Raw genomic sequence first — 23,693 nt, 5'->3', positions numbered from 1 at the left:
TGTCACACGCATGTAAATGTAGTTTTTGGCCTCAGAACAATAAAGGTTCTGAGGGTTAATTGTGTACGTAGGCCTTAACACCAGTCTGGTCAGGCTATGTTTGGAAGTTCTGCCTGGTCATGTGAACGGTGAGGTGCATGTGACAGGCCAGAACCAGTTCTGGTTGGATGTTTAGGTATCGGCCTTCTCTGAGCCAATCAGTGGGAGTGCCGGGGGCCCACTGAGGAGTCTGGGAAGGGGTACTTAAGAGGGGTGTGGGTCATGTGTTCAGGGCTCCGGAGTTTTTCGAGAGACCCGTGTGGTCTAGTCTGGTTCCAGGACCAGGGTAGCCCCGTGAGGGGTCCCGGTCACGGGGTGTTCGACATCCCACAACATGTTCCTGTCAGTGGCCCCTGATAGACCTGCTTGGTCTGGGGTAGGGATCCGTCCGTTCCCGAGTCTCGGAACCTGCTGGTCCGAGGCGCAGTAACTGAAGGAAGATTCAAAGTGTCCGGGTGTGCTCTCGGCTTGGAGGGACACTGCAGCTCGTGGAAGTGATCAGGGGAGGAGTCTTCGGAGGAGGGCCGGCAAGTGGCATCCTGAGAAGTGCCTGGTTACTGAGCTGAGGAGGACATTGACGAATTCACACTTTTCCAGTACCATCGAGGAGACGGGAAACGTTCCATTTATGGAGGAAAAAGGTTCCTGTTCACCCTTAGTCGATTGTTCAAGTTTTGAGTCAACGTGCTGACTGCCATGATCTCTGGCTAAAGATCTGTTCAGCCTTGAAGTGCCCAGCTGCGAATGGCTACTCTCTGGGTGGAAACAGAGACTTTGCTAGACCTGAGGTTCAAGGTGCCTGAGTTCTTCCCCCATGCCCTCTGTTCCCTAAGAGACTGTGTTAATTGAGAGTTCTTACTGCAAAATAAAACCTTTTAAAGGGGACTTTATCTGTGTCAGTATTCAAGTCGTTGGGTATCAACCCTGGGAAACCCTAGAAGTGGAAGAGCAGGCCAAGAGAAGGTAACTGGTAAGCCCATAAAGTCAAGGCAACCCTGCAACGGGTTATGGCCGCTACACAAGTGAATGTGGCATTGTTTGAGGAAGAAACAAGTCTGGGAGGGGTGTATAAAGGGTATTAATCGATTATACTTTGTTGGAATTTTAGTGTCTACCTGTAAAAGTTGAAATAGGTGGCCAATTACTATCAACCATTGAAAGCTTGTTTGATACTGCAAAGAGCATGTAGAGAGTATGTTTGAAAATATCTCTACAAACAGGTCAGTCAATGGCATTCCCAGATCACCAGAACCCCAACAAAGCAGATTGGGCTGAATTGGTGCACAATGGCTATTGCAAGGCTTAACGCAAAAATAAAAGTTCCGCTGTCAAATACTGCGAGCAGGCAGGCTCTTTGCAGACGAGACATGCAAAGTCTTTTCTCCAATAAATATACCTACCTGCTAGTTCGATGTCTTTTCTGGCATGTAAACTGAGCCGCGCATGCGAAGCTCAGCTTACATTGCTGGCATGGTCCCTATATGCTAGGATGACTGTATTCTGTGCATGTGGAAAAGTGACATCATCCCGTGCCGTCCAATGAATACCAATACCCAGCAGAAGATGACAGCACTGGTGAGGATGGGGACTGTTAAAGTACAAGTCAGTCTATCTCAGCTTTAAAGTGGAATTTCACTCTCCCAATCAACATTACTTTAATCCTCTTGCTGCTAGCATTAGTAAATAGAAAGGAAAGTATATCATATTTACTTGTTTTAAACTTTTTTTTTTTACATTACTTCAGTTACTTCCTGGTTTCTTGCCTAGGCAATTGATGTCATACATCCCCAGAGTCTTCAGGAGGAGAGGAGAGGAGGAGGGGTTTTCTTAGCTAAGCACCCTCTCCTACCTGCATGCTTACGCCAAGGGCAGATGGATTCCAGGAAGTAAATGCTACATTAATCATTTGCCCTTAATCAAGATGGCCTCAGGCAGAAAAGCTAGGGGGGTTGAATAAAGAAATAGAGACAAGAGTCCAACCAGTTCAACCTGTGTGTTGGTGTGTGTGCAGAAAATAATTTCCCATGTCCCCGTATATTGTTTTTCGTTAAGATGCATGTCCAAGAGTCTTTTAAAACTATCCATACTTCCTGCGGACACCACCAAGATTGTGTAAGAGTTCCACATACTTACCACCCCAACAGTGTAAAACCTGAGTTTACACAGCTCAAGGTTAAACTGCTTCTTTTCCAGTCTCATTGTGTGGTTGCCTGTCTTACACTTCTTAAGTGATACAGTTATATAGACTTTCAGACAAAGTGATCTTAAGGAATGTACCAGCTTCCCCTGCCCTAAGTCGTATCGATTGGGGCTTTTCTGATGCCGCATACACACGACCGGACTTTCCGGCAGACTAGGTCCGATGGTCTTCACGACAGACTTTCGGCGGAGTTCCGACAGACTTTCTGAACGAATGGACTTGGCCACACACGAACAGACTAAGTCCATTCGAAAGTCTGTTTGTTTTGAACATGATGACGTAAGACAGGACTAAAAAAGGAAGTTCAATAGCCAGTAGCTTCCCTTGCGTCATATTTGGTCGCATACAGACGAACGGTTTTCCCCGATATGAATCGAGTCCGTCGGACGGATTTGAAACGTTCTATTTCTAGGTCCGTCTGATTTTATTAAACGAAAAAAGATCGGATTAGCCCACACACGATCGGATTGTCCGACAGACTGATTCCGTCTGATCTAGTCTGCTGGAAAGTTGTTTGTACATGGCATTAGATGCAGCAGATGCTAGTTACCTGGCTCTCACAGCCTGGACCTGTCTGTTCCCACCTGACCCACTTGTATTCAGGGCTGTAGCTATGGACGTCGTCCTCTGTGGAACCTAAAAGAAAAATAAAGCTAGGTTGGACACAGTAGCTTGCTTTTAAAATAAAAACAGACCAATCCTCTGGAATTAAGACATTTATTGAAGAAAAAAAATAAATCAATTTTCAAAAGAAGGTCAGCAGTTGCAAGCTCAGTATTTTTCTTATGACAGAAATAGAAGAGGAAGTAGGTTCAGGAAGAAGTGGAAAATTCCCTTAATGACTAATCGCTGCATCCAGAAGTAGAAGAAAAAGCTCCAATGCAAAACACTGAATATAGAGGATTATGGAGGGGGGAAAAAGAAGCCAATGGTAAAACATAGAAGAAAACCTCTAGGACGACATAAAGACAAACTTGTTATGCAGAAAGCAGAAGATGTGAAACTCTGAGAACTTTGGAGGAGGAATGGTAGATCTTAGTACAATGGTGCACAACCAGTTACATTTTGTGGCCCTCAAATGCAGCCCCTGATGTCTGTTAAGAATGTCACTTGTTCTAGTTTTTATGTTGCTTCTCAATATTACGGCTTTATTACTAATAGCTAGTTTAGACCCTGTTCTGTGTAGCACCTAAGCTCTAATACAGTAACAATCTCATTATTGATATTAGGGGTCTTAACCAGGACTAAAATATAAGGGTACGATCAGACTTTAATAGTAGAGCCAAGTATGGTGGTTAGAACACCTATGGGGTACATATTTGATTTAATTCTCAATTTCAAAGTCATGGTTTCTTTGGATGAAGGAATATGATCTTATAAAAAAAAAATAATTAATAGTAACGTATATAAAATTAAAGGAAAACTGCTGTTCTGTATAAATTTGAAGCTCCAATGTTACAGTTCTGCAAAATAATGAATTAGGCAGGCCATACACGGGTCGAATTTGGAAAGAAAGAATTTTCTTTAGAATATCTTATCTAAGAATTTTCGTTCATATTTCGCACCATTAGTGGGCTGCAGCAACAGCTGATTTTGGTGCGGCCATTGAATTTGACTAATTTGGCATTTTGGAACTTTTTAGAAAAACAAACGATTTTTCTAATCAGTGATGGGAGAATCGTGTGAGAAATGTAATCGAAAAAAAATGCCCATGTGCGAGAAAATAAAATTCCTGGAAAGAAAATTAGATTCCCATCCACGAAAATTCTCTTCTGTAGCAACATGAGGTGAAATTGAAGGCTTGGTTGGTTGAATTTCGGAATCAATGGTGGCGCCATCGGATCACAAAACGCACAAAATTTCTGATTTTCAAAAGAAAATGCTTTCAAAATTCGACCATGTATGGCCAGCCTAACTTTATAATCTGCAGCAAGCATCAATTCTTTGAGCAGTCTAGCCTTGCAGTCACACTGCATTGCTTCCAGTGCTTGGCCACTGTCAATATTCCCCTGCCCTCTAATTATAAGATGGGGAGGTGGACCTTGAATCAAGCTGGCCCCTATTCCCTGCAATGCCAAGTCTTGGCATTTGGTCCTGTGACCAGGCAAAGCAGGGGGGCAGCATTACCCTATTTTTAGACAAAAGGTAGGTTTTTTTTCACACCTTTCCTTGAAGTGGACTGGGAATTAATTTTTATTTTTGCCATTAGGTGCCAAAAAGTAAAGCTGGTACTCACTATTAGCTTAGGAGATCCTATACTAAGAAGCCAATGTTAGTACAGTGATCTTCCCATTGAGATATTGTGTTCTGACAGTTAAACTTCCGCCCCCCCCCCCCCCCCCCCTCTAGAACACACCTGTCAGCACTCTCAGCCATTGGCTGAGAACGCTGATCACCAAACCTTTTTTGGTCATGCCCCTTCCACAGAAGCTGCACGGTCAGCTGGTTTCTGGAGGACTGGCTGCCGTACACATGGGCCGAATGTCGGCAAATTTCTATTGAACAGGCCAATACCGCCTGATATGCGGTCTGTGTGTATGGGGCTTAAGGGGAGGGTTATAAGCCCTGTCAGGTTATTTTTTCCATCAGAGTCCTATTGGGAGATTTCCCTTCACTTCCTTCCCCATAACCAAAACAGGAAGTTGGAGGAAATCCCTGCAAATTAAGGGAATCCCTTGGACCCTTAGGTCACCAGAGCTAGTGTTCCCCATTGGATGATTTTCCCTCTATTACTGTTCTGGGGGCAAGCCAAAATTTGGGATTTTCTTTTACTCTCAATGGTAATGGTAAACAGGACAAATAGAGAGGGTGAGTCTCTCTAATTGGGACTCTCTAATAGAACGAACGAAAAAAATAATTGCCTTTAGTTATATATTAAGCTTTGAAAATAAAAAATGCTAGGAGGCAAGGATTTGTGGCAGAAGAAACATGCAAAATCTCTTCTGACAAAAACTGCTTCCCGTTTGCCCTAGCAATTTTTTTTTTTTAATGTTCTGTGTACACAATACAGCACATGCCCTGTGAAATATACACTTGCCCAAAACAATGGAGTTTACTTCTGCTTTAATTAATCTTTCTTTCCTAATATTTTTCAGCATCGTGAAGCACAATAAAAACACTGAACATAAAGGGTATTCTCTTATTTCAAAAAAGTTTAAGGAGCTGCATGTAGCTGGTTGAGCACCACCATCTTTTAGGGCTCATTTACACTTGCTTCGACTTTAAAACACACATTAAAGTTCTCACTGCTTCAACATGCTTTTATGAGGTGTTTTTGATGCTTTGGTGATGCTTTTTTTTGAAGCTTTAATGAAGCTCAGAAAATGCCCTGTGTATGTGTTGATTTTCTATTTGTTTTAAAGGGGCCAGTAGAACCCTGGCTCAGTAGTACCCCCCACTCAGAAGATCCCCAGCTCATTGGTACCCTCGTTCTGCAGACCCCCAGCTCATCATTACCCTCATTCCGAAGATCCTCTACTCTGTAGTACCCCCAGATTTGTTGATGATCCACTCAGTAGTAGCCCCAGCTTTACTGATCCCCTGATCAGTAGTACCCCCCAGCTATACTGATCCCCTGATCAGTAGTACCCCCCAGCTATACTGATCCCCTGATCAGTAGTACCCCCAGCTATACTGATCCCCTGATCAGTAGTACCCCCAGCTATACTGATCCCCTGATCAGTAGTACCCCCAGCTATACTGATCCCCTGATCAGTAGTACCCCCAGCTATACTGATCCCCTGATCAGTAGTACCCCCAGCTATACTGATCCCCTGATCAGTAGTACCCCCACCAAGCTTTACTGATCCTCTGATCAGTAGTACCCCCACCCAGCTTTACTGATCCCCTGATCAGTAGTACCTACAGCTCTGTGGATCTCCCGATCAGTAGTAACCCGCAGCTCAGCTGATCCTCTGGTTTGCTGCTCCTCCTCTCTCTCTGGCCCTGCTCTCCCCCTGCTATAGTGTCCCCATGCTGTGCACCACGTACGTGCGACATTGCTAGTTTCCCCTACTCCTGTTTGCCAGCTTTACTGATCCTCCGCTAATCAGTCCTCGCTCTCCAGTCCCTGCTTACTTTCCTCTATAGCATTCCCATGTTGCACAGCACATATGGAGTCCGCTAGTTGCTCCAATCCAAACCGAGCCCCACTCACTGTCCTGCTGTCCCTCGCTGTACACCAGATGTGATCTCTGCACCAGACAGCTCCAGACTATATATACACAAACTGAAAGTGACTGCTGATAACATCTTTCCAGTTCACTTGTTGGTTTCCCAGTGCATCCTTGGATATCTCATACCTGCAATACCTCCAAAACAAAGCAAACTGAATAAAAGCCCATCAAAAGCTTTCAGTGCTGTTAGTAATCTTTGTCATAGACTTCGATGGAGGATTTGAAGATGCTTTAAAAGCACCAAGAAAGCAACATGGGGTATCATTTAAAAGTAAAGCAACCACCACATGTAAACTGGACTGCAAGCTTACAATTATATTTAGTGACAGGCACCTTGATTGGCATTCAGAGTGCTTTAAAGAAGCATGTCCAATGCCACATTTTGAAGCAAGTGTAAACGGACCCTTGGCATTACAGTTGACAAAACACTCAACCAAGAGAGTATTCAAAAAGAACGGTTAAGAAAAGTTAAAAAAAGAAAAGTTTAGAAAAGTGTTTCCCAAAGAGGGTAATGTGAACCAGTGATGGGTAATCATATTCCCTTACATCATTCTGATAGATCTTTGATCCAGATTGTGTATCATTGTATGTTAACAGTTTTGACTCTGTACTCTTTTGGATGCATAGCAATGTTGCTTCCCTTAAATAAAGAAGTTTAAAAAAATAAAAATAAAAAATAAACTTTCTGACCAATGATACCCTTAGAGGTTAGTAATGAACACTTTGAACTGATGACACTGAGAATACATGTGAGTAAATGGATGTTCGTGGACTAGTTACACAACTAACCAAAGTTTGGGAAACACAGGATTAGATGAAGATGCAGCAGTAGCTTAGACTGTGTTCAAGAGCTCAGCTGGAAAATCCAGTAAAAGTTTTCAGTAACAGATACGAGATGAAGAATTAGAAGCAGAATAAGAGAAGGAAGACTCAGAATGGACAGGAACCTATGGCAAGCAAAGGTACGCCATGGCCCCATTACCTTAGGAGGTGGGGCCTCTGGTTCCATTTTCACCCAGGGTCCCCTGTCTGGTCGATTGGAGGGCATAACCCCTTCCGGTGAGGGGTCTGAACTCTGACGGGCTAGCTGGCCCCGAGAGACAGGAGGGGCGATGGCTGGCTGACGACTGGGAGCAGGTGCTGGATCTTGAAGGGAATTTGGTCGGGGACTAGGTTTGAGGACTATGCGGTTCTGTGGAACATTTCGGAGTGGCTGAAGGAGATATGGATGATGGAATGAGCATATGAGTGAATGGAATGACTGAAAGACTAACACAGAGATTCTGAGATGCTTATCCTTTCCTTATAGGATTAGTTTAACCTCCCTGGCGGTACGATTATTTCGGATTTTAGGTGCTAAAAGCAGTACAATTATTTTGCATGAAAATTTGGCGTTTTATATTGTAGTCCTGTAATTCTTAGCAATAACTCACTTAAATCTGTCCAAACCAGAGTCTAGCAGACATCCCGGGTATGATAAAGTTTGAAAAATTAAATCATAAATTATAATATAAAAAATAATTATAAATAAGTGTACCAAATAATAATATAACAATAATAAAAATTATTCAATAATGTAATCAAAAACACAGAAATTTTCCCAGTTGCAGAATTGTCACTGTCATTATTACTTTTCAATATTTGATGACGGATCTCCCCACAAATCGCTATCCCTCAATTCTGCAAGTGATTACAATTTATTATCGCTGTTTTCTAGCTGCTCTAAAATCATTTTTGATGTAAAGGCACAGTATTGGTTGCTATGGACAATCTCCAGTTTCCAGGCATAAAGAACAGTTTTTATAATATAAAACTGCATGCAGGACACTGAGCAGACCACTAGGGACAAAGGGGATGTGAAATTATTACATACAGCAATGTAAACTGTAAGATTACATTATACTGTATGTATAGTGAGCGTTTCACTTTTTGAATTTGGCTCAGATCTCCGTCCCCGTGCGTCGCAACGTTCACAGGGAACGGAGATCGGCTCCGTGATAGATCGATTGAGACACGGCCCGCTCGTACAGCGCGGGGACATCGCTAGATCCAGGGGAGAAGGTAAGTAAGCGTCCTCCTGGATCCAGCGATGTGGTCCTGAGTCTGGCTCAGGGTTACCTCTTTTGGTATAAAAATTCCATCCCGAGCCAGACTTGGGAATACCGTCAGGGGGGTTAACAAAAAACTATCTATGCAGATAATGGGTGTCTGTAGATGAAACAAACTATGCAGCTTTAAATAAAGTTGGATAATGCCCTTGCTATAGGTGTGGTCATTTATGTACCTCCCAAAGCCAGGCTGAAAAACTCCCAGCGAAGGGGCATCATTTCATCCTGCCTTGTTGCTATGAAAAAGCCAGCTGTTAGTGCTCAGCCCTACCATTACAGGAGCAAGCTCCCACCCCCCGCACATGTGTGGTGCACTATCTCCTCCGTCACAGCATTACTGAACACAAAGCTAGTGCAACAGTAGAGAGAGAAAGTGCATATAAGGGGGTTTGAATGGCTGGGAGTGTCTTAGCAACATCCTAGCAACAAGAAAGGATGGGACAGGACGATACCTTTCAAAGACCCCAGAGATGGTATGTAAATGACCTACACCTATAGTAAGGACATTATTTATCTTTGGCCACCAAAGCTGCATTGTTTGTTTTTATTTAAAAAGGTGCCCCTTACCTGGATAGGCATTTTTTTAGTAAAAGTGAAATAACCCTTTAAAGAACAACACCTGTCAGATATTTAGGAAGCATCCTTTAGTCCACGTATGTACTCACTAGATATGAATAAATGTGCAATTAAATACTGCCAGTGCAAATGGAATTGCCCTGTAGGCTAGTCAAGCTGTATTGTATCAGGTGACACAGGAAGCTATGAATGAGCAGCAGGGCATCCCAACTGGCTAGTCTGACACAGTAATGTGAATTCCAGGACTGGCTGAATTACAAATTTTGCAGGTAAAAAAAGAACACACTAATTTAGTACGTTTTATCTTTTTGTCTGGAATTCTGACACACATCCTTTTAATGGAAATACTTTTTTTTTCTGCAGCCACACACAGAAGCTACTTTGCACATAGGGTGAAAACTACAGTACGGGTTTCACAGACCCCCAACGTAAGGCTTCTCCTTCCCTCACCAAGTCCCTACAGAGCCACAAGAAGAAAAAAAAATGTGCAATTCAGAAAATGGAGCACACAATTGCACTCTTCCCATAATGCAGGACTTAGCGTCTAAGTGGTCAATCACCAGCCCTCAGAACTGTCACATGGGTGGGGGTAGGTGCTGAGGAGGTCACTCAAATGGCTGTCTAAAAGCTGGAATTCCCATAGGAACTCTAGGAATAGGGCTGCAGAAGCACATAGGGGTGGCAGGGTGCTGAAGGAGAAGTGGGTTCTTTATGTACATATTAGTGTGTATTGCATATGCAACATGCAGGTTGGCTTAATTGTTTTTTTTTTTTTTAGATATGTACAAAAATATGATAAGCAGAACACAGATAACCCTGTCAGTGAGTAATCCTTTCAAAAATGTTTCTGTAAATGCATCTGCACATGAGAGCAAAGCATGTTTACTTATGCCATATACTGTATGCTTCCTGCATAGCAGTGCTGAACAAGCAGCACATTACAGTGAGGGGAAAAAGTATTTGAACCCCTGCTGATTTTGTACATTTGCCCACTGACAAAGAAATGATCAGTCTATAATTTTAATGGTGAGTTTATTTTAACAGTGAGAAACAACAAAAAAATGCAGAAAAAAGTTATAAATTGATTTGCATTTTAATGAGTGAAATAAGCATTTGACCCCTTTGAAAAACATGACTTAGTACTTGGTGGCAAAACCCTTGTTGGCAATCACACAGGTCAGATGTTTCTTGTAGTTGGCCACCAGGTTTGCACACATCCCAGGAGGGATTTTGTCCCACTCCTCTTTGCAGATCCCCTCAGGGTCATTAAGGTTTCACGGCTGACGTTTGGTAAAGCAAACCTTCAGCTCCTGCCACATATTTTCTATGCGATTAAGGTCTGGAGACCGGCTAGGCCACTCCAGAACCTTAAGGTGCTTCTTCTTGAGCCACTCCTTTGTTGCATTGGCTGTGTGTTTTGGGTCATTGTCATGCTGGAATACCCATCCACAACCCATTTTCAATGCCCTGGCTCAGGGAAAGAGGTTCTCACCCAAGATTTGACAGTACATGGCCCTGTCCAACATCCCTTTGATGTGGTGAAGTTGTCCTGTCCTCTTAGCAGAAAAACACCCCCAAAGTATAATGTTTCCACCTTGTTTCACGGTGGGGATGGTGTTCTTGGGGTCATAGGCAGCATTCCTCCTCCTCCAAATATGGCGAATTGAGTTGATGTCAAAGAACTTGATTTTGGTCTCATCTGACCACAACACTTTCACCCAGTTCTCCTCTGAATCATTCAAATGTTCATTACCAAACTTCAGACAGGCCTGTACATGTGCTTTCTTGAGCAGGGGGACCTTGCGGGCACTGCAGGATTTCAGTCCTTTACAGCATAGTGTTACCAATTGTTTTCTTGGTGACTATGGTCCCAGCTGCCTTGAGATCATTGACAAGATTATCCTGTGTAGTTCTGGGCTGATTCCTCACTGATCTCATGATCATTGAAACTCCATGAAGTGAGATCTTGCATGGAGCCCCAGACCGAGGAGGGTTGACAGTTATTTTGTGTTTCTTGCATTTGTGAATAATCGCACCAACTGTTGTCTCCCTCTCAGCAAGTTGCTTGGCGATGTTCTTGTAGCCTATTCCAGCCTTGTGTAGGTCTACAATCTTGTCCCTGACATCCTTGGACAGCTCTTTGGTCTTGGCCATGGTGGAGAGATTGGAATCTGATTGCTTCTGTGGACAGGTTTTTTTTATACAGGTAACTAGCTGAGATTAGGAGCACTTCCTTTAAGAGAGTTACCTGTATAGAAGACATCTGGGAGCCAAAAATCTCACTGATTGATAGGGGATCAATGCTTATTTCACCCAAAATGTAAATCAATTTATATATTTTTTTTTTTTCCCCGTCTCTCACTGTTAAAATAAAGCAACCATTAAAATTATAGACTGATCATTTCTTTGGCAGTGTGCAAATGTACAAAATCAGCAGGGGATCAAATACAGTTTTCCCTCACTGTATGTACATAGAACAAATAAATAACCTTCCCTCATGTACATTTCCAAAATATTTTTCTGGGATCAGTCAGCTTCATCTCCAAAAATTTAAAAATGATCCTGGAAACTAGAGTAACCTGTGCATACATTACTTATGGCCGTAATGTAACAGGTGCTGAGTGTAATTCCCACCTGCCACACATCTTCAGGAGACCTAAGAGAATTTGATTGTGATTTAAAGGCTTAGAAGAAGGTATGCCATTTGGTATTTTTGATATTTGTGCCACACGAAACTGCAAAACCAAAGTATTCAAGCCCAATTACCCTTGCACTGCAAAAGTTAAATATGTGTTAATTCAAGGGGATGAGGAATATGAGGGGTGTCTAAAAAGTTTGGTGAATGGCATCAGAAAACAAATAGAATAAACAAATTACCTTTATTAGCTTTCAAATTAATCCCCATCCTTTACAACACACTTTTGGCAATGTTCAGAAAGCTTTTGGAAATGGTCAAAGGCCTCTTTAGGTATCAATCGCAGAACCGCTGTCACACATTCTTGCATTGTGGCCATTTCCGCAAAACGTGCTCCTTTCATGAATTCTTTACCTTTGACTTGTGCAAGCAACTCTTTACGGGTCATGGGGAAGACGGTGAATGCCATTCCCTTGATTGCCGTTGGATTTCAGATGGAACGGATATTATCAGGTCTCATCCCCTGTGATGATGGTTGGCAGAAAGGATGGATCCTGGTCACCCACGGCAATGAAATCTCCAGAGGTTTCCATCCGTTTTGCTTTCTGTTCATCTGTCAGCTTTTGGGGCACAAATCGGGAATAGATCTTTTGTTTACCCAAATCTTCACGGACGATGGTGCGTACCGTGTCTTTCCTAATGCCCAATTCTTCCGCCATCCATCGTAGTGTCAGTCGCCAATCTCGTGCCAGCATTTGTCACGCTCACTCGATCATGTCTAGGGTTCTGCCGACCCGGCTGACTCAACCTGTCGTTTGCTTCCTGTTGTGAAAGCGTTTGAACAAGTCCTAAACAGATTTTCTGCTCACGACTTCCATCTCGTACACTTGCACCAACATTTAAAGAGGAAGTAAACCCTGATGAGTTTACTTCCTCTTTTTTTCCCTGCAAAGGTAAAGCATAATGGACTACTATGCATCGCATAGTAGCCCATTATGTGTCACTTACCTAACACAGGAGCCAGCGAAGTCGCGCTGTCCCCTGTAGTCCGCCGCATCCATCTTGCTGGTGGCGTCTCGCAGCTCCGCCGCTGTCATTCGGCGAAGCCGCGATGACGTCACTCCCGCGCATGCGCACGGGAGTCGACAAATGCGGCAGCTCCATTTTTGGAACTGCCGCGTTCAGTGCGCCTGCGCGCCGCTGTCTACGGCGCATGCGCCGTAGACAGCGGAGCCCGTTTTCGGGCAAATATCTCCTAAACCATATAGGTTTAGGAGATATTGCTTGGACCTACAGGTAAGCCTTAATCTAGGCTTACCTGTAGGTCAAAGTGGTTTGTAAGGGTTTACAACCACTTTAATGTGTCTTTGCCGCGGTTTTCCCCAATTTGTAGCAGAACTTGATGTTCACGTGTTGCTCTGTTGCACGGTGAATCTACCTCTCACACTGACTTTGTTCGACTGCCCTCAGCGGGGGTTACCCTGATGGTCACATTACTCCACGCTAGGTGGCACTTCGCAATGTGTCTCTGGACAACCATGTGTATGAGCCTGGCCCATGTTGCCGCTAAGATATCAGACCATTCACCAAACTTTTTAGACACACCTCCCTCGTTAGTCGAAATACTTACTTTTCGCCTCGGCGCTCTCTGCCACTGCAATTTGTGGATGGACCCTCGTTGTCCTCACATACAACTTAGGGCTATTCGCTCTGCACTACACCTGATGATGTCATTGGTAACCCAGAGTCTTCTAGTAAAGGCTTGGGGGAACTAGTCCCACAGATGGAGGGAGACTGCTAGATAGAGGAGTAAGGCATTACACCTTATCCCTGATCTCTTAGCCCTTGTACACACGGTCGGAGATTCCGACAACCAAATCCGTCGGATTTTTCTGACGGATTTTGTCCAAAACTGTTGTATACACACGGTCGGACGAAGTTGTCGGAATGTCCAATCGTTTAGAACGTGATGACGTTATTTCGTTACGACGGGACTATGTTCAGGCTAGTAGCCAATAGCTTTGATGTAGGAATTTGATCTGAGCATGCGTGGCACTTTGTCCGATCGGAATTCTCTACACATGATCGGAGTATGTCCGATCGGAGCATTTTGTCGGAAAATATTTCCGGCAAGTTGGAAAATTTGGTCCGACGGAAACAGTCCGATGTAGACCACACACAGTCGGAATCTCAGACAAAACGCTCTAATCGGACACATTCCGTCGGAATCTCCGACCGTGTGTACAAGGGCTTAGAGTTAACAAGCATTTAAACATTGCTGTGCAGGATGGTCCCACTGCAAGTTTTATGCACCATATTTATCGTCCTATAACATGCATTTTTCCCCCCCTTAAAATCGTGGGTGCGTGCTATACACCGATCCCTGCCGTTTCTGAGGGAAGAGGCGCGAGCGCTGTTGAATTACAAAGAGCCGCAATCTCATGTGTACCCGGCGCTCTGTCACTCACAGACACACCTCCTGGGCCACTGTTCTGTCTATCATATGAGCAGGGCCAGGAGGCGTGGCTGTGAATGACGGAGCGTCGGGTACACAGGAGATCGCGGCTCTGTGTAATTCAGCGGCGCTCGCTCCTCCTCTTCCCTCTGGGACAGCAGGGATAATCCAACACTGGCGAGGCTGCAATGATGGTAAAGGTGAGGCTGCAGATGGGCACTGAACAAGCTGCATTGTTGGTCAATTTAATGGCTGCAGATGGGCACTGAACAGGCTGCATTGATAGGTAATTTAAAAGCTGCAGATGGTCTCTGAGCAGGATGCATTGATGAGCTGTGACCCTAATTTTGCTTCAAGGTACTTTATTTAAAATTTAAGTATTTTTCCTTAAACTTCCCTCCTAAAATTGGGGTGCGTGTTACACGTCTGTGTGTTATACACCGATAAATACGGTCATTCCCAAAATTGGGCTTTAAAGTGGTTGTAAACCTCAGACATGAAATATGAATAAAGCATATCCCTTTGTAGTGTCTACTTGTCTAAATTAAGAGCACCAAGTGTCATTTTTGTCTGCTGCTTCATTCCTCTGCTATCAGCATGATTTCTGACACCAAGAGAAAAATGGTGACGGAGAGGGGGCTCCAGATGATGGACAGCCTCAGCTCTGTTCTTGTGTGTTGTGTAAAGAGGGAGGGGGGGGGCATCTCTTTCCTCCAATCAGCCATCAGAACTCTTATCGCTGAGTTCTGCAGAGTGATATGTTTTAGCTCCCCACCCTCCTTCTGCATTTTGCCAGCTCAGACATGCTTTATAAATTCAGTACTTTGAACGTCTGTAGAGAAGAGAAGACTGCAAATAAACAGGTACAACCACTTTAAGTCACATTGGCTGGTTTGTAAAAGGCATTCAACTAGTTTTAAAGGCTCTTCTCCCCAAAACGTACCCTTTTCAGCATACTCCTCAGGCATTTGCCACTGGTGCTTAAATTTGTTATGAAGCTGTTCACAGTCTTGCATTCTATATTAGCAGTCCTAAGATGCTAAAGTCAGCCCCAGTGTATCCCAGGAGAATAAATAAGCGATTTGAATGAAACAGCTTGTCACTGGTGAGAATTATACAGTCAAATGAAGAAAAAAAAAAAAAAAAATGAATGACAAGGTCTGAAATGAGACACCCTACCATGGATATGAATTATGATGACCTACAATGGATTGGCGGTAGATTTAGCCAGACTGAGTGAAGTCACATACTGACGACACAATTACTTCTGTGGAAAATGGTTAAACTCGTGCAGGAGAAAATTTGTAATTCTCAGGACTTTCAAATGAGGAAAGGCATCTCAATTTGATAGTGTTCAGGGGTTAATATAGTTTAAAAACAAAAACCAGTGATTGAAACATTAAAAATCTCTAGCTATTTAAAGTAACCTTTACTGTTATTAAAAATAAAAATGAAGCTAAAGTGCCAAATTAAGTTTTCTGCAAGAAAATCCCCTCTTTCAGATAACTCCAGAGATTTGGACAATGGAGCAGCCCCCCCCCCTCCTCATCTCATCCCACAATGCAATTCTCAGTGCCTGAGCAGCCTATAACCAGGCCTGAGCGATCTTGAGGGGTGTGCCTTAAACCTATGCTGATACACGCTAAAAGGAAGAATCAAACTACCACATCGCTCACAGCGCCATGGTAGTTCATTGAGAACTATAAGCCAACAGCCGCAAAGGCTGTCAGGACTTGTAGTTTTCCATTCACAGAACACTGTGAATAATTGCCAAGGCCAGGTGGGCGGCGCCCTGCACAGCCACTTTTTTTTTTTTTACTGCGACAGCTAGCTGGGTGAGAAGATAATAAATGGCAATTAGCCACAGCGAATCGGGACCACTTATGGAGCGATTACCTGCGAGTGACTAACCCAGGACGCAGATCGTCTCCATGGGCAATTACATGCGAGTGGACCCGATTTGCTGTGGCGAATCACCTTGAATTCCCGCATGTAATCGCACATGGCCTCGAACGCAACTGTGAATTGGTCCCTATGGCATGTCAACTTGTTATCTCTGGATTCCTCTTCAAACTTTCCCAATTGGTCAGCAAGGCTACCTTTCACAAAAAAAGCCAATCTTCATCCAAATGTGCATTTTAGTATCGGACAGTGGCGGAATTACCAGGGTCGCACCAGTCGCATTGGCGACTGGGCCCTCTGGTTCCACCACTGTAGGGGGGCCCGCCGCCGCCTGGGACAAAGTACAGTCATTCACGGGGACACTGCATTCACGGGGAGCTCCGCCCATCCTCTCCTGCCGATCCGCCCAGCCTTACTGATCGCATTCACGGGCACACTGCAAGGCTCCGCCCATCCTCTCCACCCATCCTCTCATCCCACACTTAGGGGCAAAGTCCCCGCCCACTTCGCCCATCCTCTCCACCCATACTCGCTGCCTGAACTCACAGGCACAGTCTCCGCCCATCTTCTTTGGCCCTGCCTGCACTCACAGGCCCCGCCCATCCCCTCTGCTCAGTGCTACTGCTCATCCAAGCAAGACCCAGCAAGGAAGGAGAACAGAGTGATCTGCAAGTGAGTGGCACCCATCCCTCAATATCAACACTGCCACTGATCCCCACACCACCACCATTGCCACTGATACCCCCATACCACTACTGCACTGATACCCCCACACCACCCCCACTACTGCACTGATACCCCCACACCACCCCCACTACTGCACTGATCCCCCCACACCACCGCCACTACTGCACTGATACCCCCACACCACCGCCACTACTGCACTGATACCCCCACACCACCGCCACTACTGCACTGATACCCCCACACCACCGCCACTACTGCACTGATACCCCCACACCACCGCCACTACTGCACTGATACCCCCACACCACCGCCACTACTGCACTGATACCCCCCACACCACCCCCACTACTGCCACTGATACCCCCCACACCACCCCCACTACTGCCACTGATACCCCCCACACCACCTCCACTACTGCCACTGATACCCCCCACACCACCCCCACTACTGCCACTGATACCCCCCACACCACCCCCACTACTGCCACTGATACCCCCCACACCACCCCCACTACTGCCACTGATACCCCCCACACCACCCCCACTACTGCCACTGATACCCCCCACACCACCCCCACTACTGCCACTGATACCCCCCACACCACCCCCACTACTGCCACTGATACCCCCCACACCACCCCCACTACTGCCACTGATACCCCCCACACCACCCCCACTACTGCCACTGATCCCCCCCACACCACCCCCACTACTGCCACTGATCCCCCCCACACCACCCCCACTACTGCCACTGATCCCCCCCACACCACCCCCACTACTGCCACTGATCCCCCCCACACCACCCTCACTACTGCCACTGATCCCCCCCCCCGCACCACCACTACTGCCACTGATCCACCATGACCACTACTGCCACTGACCCCATCCTTGCCACTGATACCATTCCCCTCCCCACCGCCCCCAACCACCATCCTTGCCATGGATTCCATCCTCCCACCACCGCTGCCACTCATCCCATCCAATCCCCCCCTTCCACTACCACCCATCCCACCCTCCCCCAACCATCACCCTTGGCACTGATCCCATTCCCCCACCACCTCTGCCACTCATCCCATTCAATCCCCCCACCACAACCCTTGCCACGGATCCCATCCCCCTCACCGCTGCCACTTATCCCATCCCCCCACCACCACCGTTGTCACTGATCCCATCCCTACCCAACCACCACTGATCCCATCCCCCCCACCGCTGCCACTCATCCCATCTCTCCCTCGCCGCTGCCACGCATCCCTCCCCCCACCACCGATGACACTGATCCTATCCCTCCCCAACCGCCACTGATCCCATCCCCCACCAACACCGCTGCCACCCACTCATCCCAGGGGCGCAACTACAGGGGTTACAATTGCAATAGCACACATGTTGCCCCTGACCACCTGGATGGGGGGGGGGGCATTTAGAGAAACAAATCCCCCTCCATTTTTCTCCTGCAGCCACTAAATTTCTGCTTCTCCTCCTCTCCCTCTGATAGGCATTCAGTGGCTGCATGAGGAAAATGGAGGGGATTTGTTCCCCCTTCTATCCAGGTCCTGCTGCCCCTGAGATCAGTGGGAAGGGCCCTGGCCCGGAGGTCAGGGGGGCCCTCCATCATTTTTTGCACCGGGGCCCTGAAGGTTCTAGTTACGCCACTGGTATCGGATAAAGCAGGGAAGGGTTAAAAAAAAATATATTTTTTTTCCTGTGACCCTCATTGGGGAGGAGTTTCTCACTTCCTATACCTGCGACAAAAATATTGTTTCCTGTGACCCTCATTGGGGAGGAGTTTCTCACTTCCTATACCAATACCAATCTTCATCCAAATGTGCATTTTAGTATCGGATAAAGCAGGGAAGGGTTAAAAAAAAAAATATATATATTTTTTCCTGTGACCCTCATTGGGGAGGAGTTTCTCACTTCCTATACCTGCGACATCGGTACAAAAAAACAAAAACAAAAAAAAAAAACAGTGTGGTTGTCATCAGGACAGGGAGACACCCATCCCAATAAAATATTTTAGAAATTGTAACCCTTTCTTCACTCTACTACAAATGTGGTTTTATTTTTGTCTGTACCTTGTTGGAGAGATTTCCCCTCATTTTCTGTCTTGACAGGAAGTAAAAGGAAATTTCCCCAAATAGGACGCAGATGGCAATAAAACCCTGACAGGCTATTGGCCTTTAAAAAAAAACGAAGAAAAATTATTTGCAGCTCATGCACCAACCAGCCGGCAACAAACCGAATAGTCCTGTCTAACAGATCACATTAAAACCAAGGGGGTTTAGTTTGCATACATTTGCAAATATATGTGCAAGTTGCAGGGCCACGTCATGCCCCCCTCAGTTTACTGCAGTCCTAACTTTACAAATTTTGAGTCTCCTGAGTTGGAGCACATACATAATAATTGCATAGATTAAGGGCAGGTATGCCTGGAGGAAGCCCACCCCTTCTTAAAGGTGTGCTCCAACTTTGGAGGCTCTTACAATTTATAGAGTTAGGACTGCAGTATAATGGAATGCTGTGAAGTGGCCACTGTGCAAACTAAACCCCTTGGTTTTAAACAAACTGTTAGACAGGGTGTGTTGCATGCTGGTTGGTAAGTGAGCTGGGAATGTTTCTTTTTTTACATACATCGCCCTTCCATGTGCTCCTTGCTGCAAAGGCAAGCTATAGGTTGGGGTGGTTTCCATTTGTTTGTACTGTTGTTAGACTATAGCCCTACCCTACTTATTCTGAAAGAAAAAAAGACCAGAGTTGGGCTTTAAAGGATCAAAAAAAAGACTCAGGAATTGGGATGGGCTGGGCCAAGCCAGACTTTTCCCCCTTCAAAAAAACGAGCAGGACTTCAGCTTCCCAGATCTGTGGGTTTATTCGTCATCCTGACACAAGGTTAACCTCAGATTCAAATTCACATGCCTGGTCTGGATTGCCCAGGTTTATCTTGACAAGACTTTATGTATACTGAATAAAATTCATTTATGGTCGAAGTGAAGACATGTGGTAAAATATAGAGACTGCCTGAAGGTGGCACTGTTACAGAAGTCTGCAGCCTATTATACCTTATGGTCCTGAAAATCTAGCGGTCTCTGGGAGGGAGGCGTCTGCGACTGTGGCCCCGACAAATCCACCGAGCTGAGTTTAGTGATGGACAGAGGCGAGTTTTGCTTATTCAGTCTTGAGCGTTCCTCCACCTGGTGAAGTGAAGTACCACATAGTCATGCAGATATAGGCGGTATATATGTACAGTATTATACACAAGTGTTTTCTGGGATGTTTAAATTGTATTTGAAGCCTAAACTTATTTTTTTGTGATCACTTGCGGACTTGGAGTGCCACTTAAAAGCAGGTGTCCCTACCAGTATTCATAAAGAGGAAGCAGGCATCAGGCACTAATTCAGAAGCTTGGACATATGTGGGGTAACTGGATGATTATATGTGGGGGCATGACGCCGATCAAGACTAACCCAGTGCTTCATATGCAGATATGGCTGTGTATGGCCTCAGCCAGCGTTGCTCCGGGCCACGCCTCCTGACATGTTTCGCCCCACCTACCAGGGCTTTGTCACAGAGATGGATTGGTTAGAGTCCCTATAAGGTTTTTATTGTCCGTGACCTCGCTGGGGAGATTAACCCTCTCAATTTGTCCTGGTGTACAATGTCTTTGGGACAGAAAGTGATGAGAAATCCACAATTTTACAGATGTCACAGGAACAGGAGGAAAGGGGAAGTCTTCCAATAGGTATACTTGTTCTGGTGACAACTGTCTAAGGGAGATTTATTTTCACTTCAAAGAGATTTCCTCTCACGTCCTGAAGTGTCTCTGAGAAAGGAAGTGAAGAAAAGTTTCCCTAATGAGACATAAACAGCAATAAAAATCTGAATTAGTGTAACAATACATAAATTGTTACTGATATATTGCTATATTTATTATTATACCAATTAAGGTTTCTGAGACAAGGTGGTTTGCTCTGCTTTTTCCCTTCTCTCATATTTATGTCTGGATTTGGCTGTTCTGAAGGGCCAATTGCCTCCCAATGGAGCGAAAGAGAGGAAATGTATACTAGGAAGTTAGAATGGACAGACAGGCAGGATTTTCAATGCAGAAGAGAAAAGCTTTGACTCTTCTGCAATACTTAACCTGCCTGTCCGTATGCGAGGGAGTGACGTCATCTCGGCCCAGCCAAAGACAGCAGCAATCAAGACCAGTAAGATGACTGCCTGATGAGGTCAGTGACCAGCAGGGAGTTTCTGGGATGGTGCATCACTGGATTGAAGGCGAGTATACTTCCGCTTTAAGGATTCCCTCTCCTACTCTAGCACAATTAGTAGCAGCGACTGGTCCCTAGGACAGAAACAAGCAAGAAAGTAAACACATTCCTTAACCCCTTCCTGTCCGCCCGTGTCTCTAAACAGTTCAGAGCACTGGGGGTGGGGTGAGAAGCATTAGCGATCACAGTGGTCACATGCTCAGAAGCCGGTCCTGCCAGCTACGGATCTTTAGTCTAGACCAGGGGTCTCCAAATGGTGGTCCTCCAGTTGTTCAGGAACTACAATTCCCATCATACCTAGTCATGTCTGCAATGTCAGAGTTTTACAATGCCTCAAGGAACGTGTAGTTCCACAACAGCTGGAGGGATGTAGTTTGGAGATCCCTGGTCTAGAAGAGTAGTCTTTGTGCTGGGAGTATGCCGTGAGTGCGCTCTCAGCACATAAACATCGGCTGCCCAGCAACGCGGCTCATGGGCATTAAAGCCTACCCTTTTGCTGCTGCACATATTTGGTGGGCGGTCATAAAGAGGTTAAAGTAAGGCATTTAACACTGGAAGGAGACATTCATTTTAGGGCATTTTTGCATGTATTTATGTTATGACTGATTTCACTTTTGCTTGTGGAGCTCAGCTTTTCAAAGTTGCTCTCATGTGTACTCCGTCTGCAAAGGAACATAAGCCATATGTGCTCCTTTCGTGCGGAGTCAGGTTTCTGCTTAGTTGTCCTGCATGGAAACAGCATATAATAAAGAAGTTCTAAAGGGGAGAAGGTTTTTTCTTACCTTAATGCATTCTCTGAATTAGGGTAAAAAACCTTGTAGGCCACCCCCCCCCCCCAACTTATCTGAGTCCCATCTCCATCCAGCGATATGCAAAAGATCTTCTCATTGGCCATTGGCTCCCGCTGCTGTCAATCACAGCCAGTTAGCAGACAGCAGTGAGCGGGGCCAAGACACACATAGTGCAGGCTTAGCAATGAGCATGCACGAGTGCCCCCATAGTAAGTAGCTTGCTTTGGGGGCACTGGACGGGGAGGGGGGAGCCTAGGAGCACCAGCCAGGGACCTGACAAGACGAGACTCAGGGCTGCTTAAGTGCTCATTGCACACATCAGGTAAGTATAACAAAATACAAACTGTGCCTTTACAAAACTTTAAGCTGCCTACAGACATTAAAAAGGATCCCTGCTAAAAGCTTATGATTCATGGACCCAGAAACAGCAGGCAGCTATTGAAGTAGGGACTTCAGACCTGGCTGCTTCCTTCGGGTTATTGACTCCCCAAGGAAAGTGGTTTACAAATGTGATGATGAATAAATGGCCTTCTCTGTCCATATCCCAGTCATTAGACACATCACAAATATACCTGGAGAATTAAAACACAGTACTGAGCAGGGATATGTAGGTGAGGAGTAGATGGGGCTACAAGGAGGAATACATGGGGCTATAAGTACACCTACCTCTCTGGCCCAGGCTGGCTTCTCACTGGGGGTCATGACAGCCCGGTTATAATGGTACAGGGGCTTCTTCTCCTGTTGTTGCTGCTGCTGTTGCTGCTGCTGCAGCGACTTCAGATAGGCGTGCTCCTGCTGGAGTTGTCGTTGCAGGCGCTCTGACTGGCGCTGCTCCTCCAGCTGCTTGCGCTTGTACTCCTGCCCAGACAAAGCTTGTTCAGTGCCTCAGTGGAATCACAGTCAATTGTTAGAAGTATCAAAAAAATGAGAACCATTCTACTAAACTACAAGAAGCAGTGTACACTAACAGGGGTATTCAGTGATGCAGCAGAAAGTAATACATGAATTTGTAACCCATCGCCACCAATCTACATCTTCACTTTCACACAGCGGCTTATTGGTTAACACTGCAGCGGTAAAGCAGAATATGGGGCCCTGTTTCCTTTTCCAGAAGTAGCACCATCTGTGTAGTCTTTGTATGCTTTTTCTATGTCTAAAAGCTTCTTCCTTGTTTTCCAGTTTCATCCGTCTTCAAGAGACCAATGTGAATGTCTCAGAAACCTCTGTACAGCACTGCGGTATATGTCAAAGCTATAGAAATGTAGTGCGACGGCGGTGGGCGGCTTATTAAAGTGTAAGCTCCTCTGGTGCAGAGAATGATGCCCTGTCGGAGCATAATGTGACTGGCTCAGTGTTTTTTTGGACAGCACTGCGCAATATGTCAGACTTGTATTAATAAATAAGAATACTGTGTAACTGTGGTGGGGACATTAGAGCGTAAGCTCCTCTGGTGCAGAGAATGGTGCGGCTGGCTCAGATTTTTATATACAGTGCTGTGGAATATGTCAGAGCTATATAAATGTATAATAATAATGGTGTGGCCATTAGAGTGTAAGCTTTTCTGGGGAAGAGACTGATATGACTGGCTCAGTTTTTTTTGTACAGCACTGCGGATTATGTCGGACCTATATTAATAAAGAATAATACTGTGTGACTGTGGTGGGGACATTAGAGCGTAAGCTCCTCTAGGGCAGAGACTGATGGCAATGGCTCAGTATTCTCTGTACAACATTGCAGAATATGACAGTGTTATATAAATATATAATAACAATTGTAATAATAGTGTGTGACTATGGTGGAGACAGAGTGAAAACTCCTGTGGTGCAGAGACTGATGTGAATGGCTCAATAGCACTGCAGAA

General features: G+C 45.4%; 1 protein-coding gene across 9 annotated transcripts in view; it reads right to left on the bottom strand.

Annotated features, from left to right (window-relative positions):
• MINK1 (misshapen like kinase 1) overlaps window positions 1–23,693 on the bottom strand; it is a 247,232-nt gene that overhangs the window by 56,545 nt on the left and 166,994 nt on the right. For 7 of the 9 annotated variants that reach the window (XM_077470708.1, XM_077470707.1, XM_077470712.1 and 4 more), the window contains 4 exons: window positions 22,499–22,690; window positions 19,833–19,964; window positions 7,397–7,627; window positions 2,790–2,875 (listed from right to left, as the gene is read on the bottom strand). In XM_077470708.1, coding sequence (XP_077326834.1) covers window positions 2,790–2,875; window positions 7,397–7,627; window positions 19,833–19,964; window positions 22,499–22,690 — 641 coding nt within the window. The remainder of the gene's footprint in view (window positions 1–2,789; window positions 2,876–7,396; window positions 7,628–19,832; window positions 19,965–22,498; window positions 22,691–23,693) is intronic. The other 2 variants (XM_077470714.1, XM_077470715.1) reach the window with 1 other exon arrangement.

Source organism: Lithobates pipiens, unplaced genomic scaffold, assembly GCF_037356315.1.
Source record: "Lithobates pipiens isolate NorthernLeopardFrog02 unplaced genomic scaffold, aLitPip1_a1.2 Scaffold_8, whole genome shotgun sequence".
NCBI lineage: Eukaryota > Metazoa > Chordata > Amphibia > Anura > Ranidae > Lithobates > Lithobates pipiens.
This window is presented reverse-complemented; position numbering and strand designations above follow the sequence as displayed.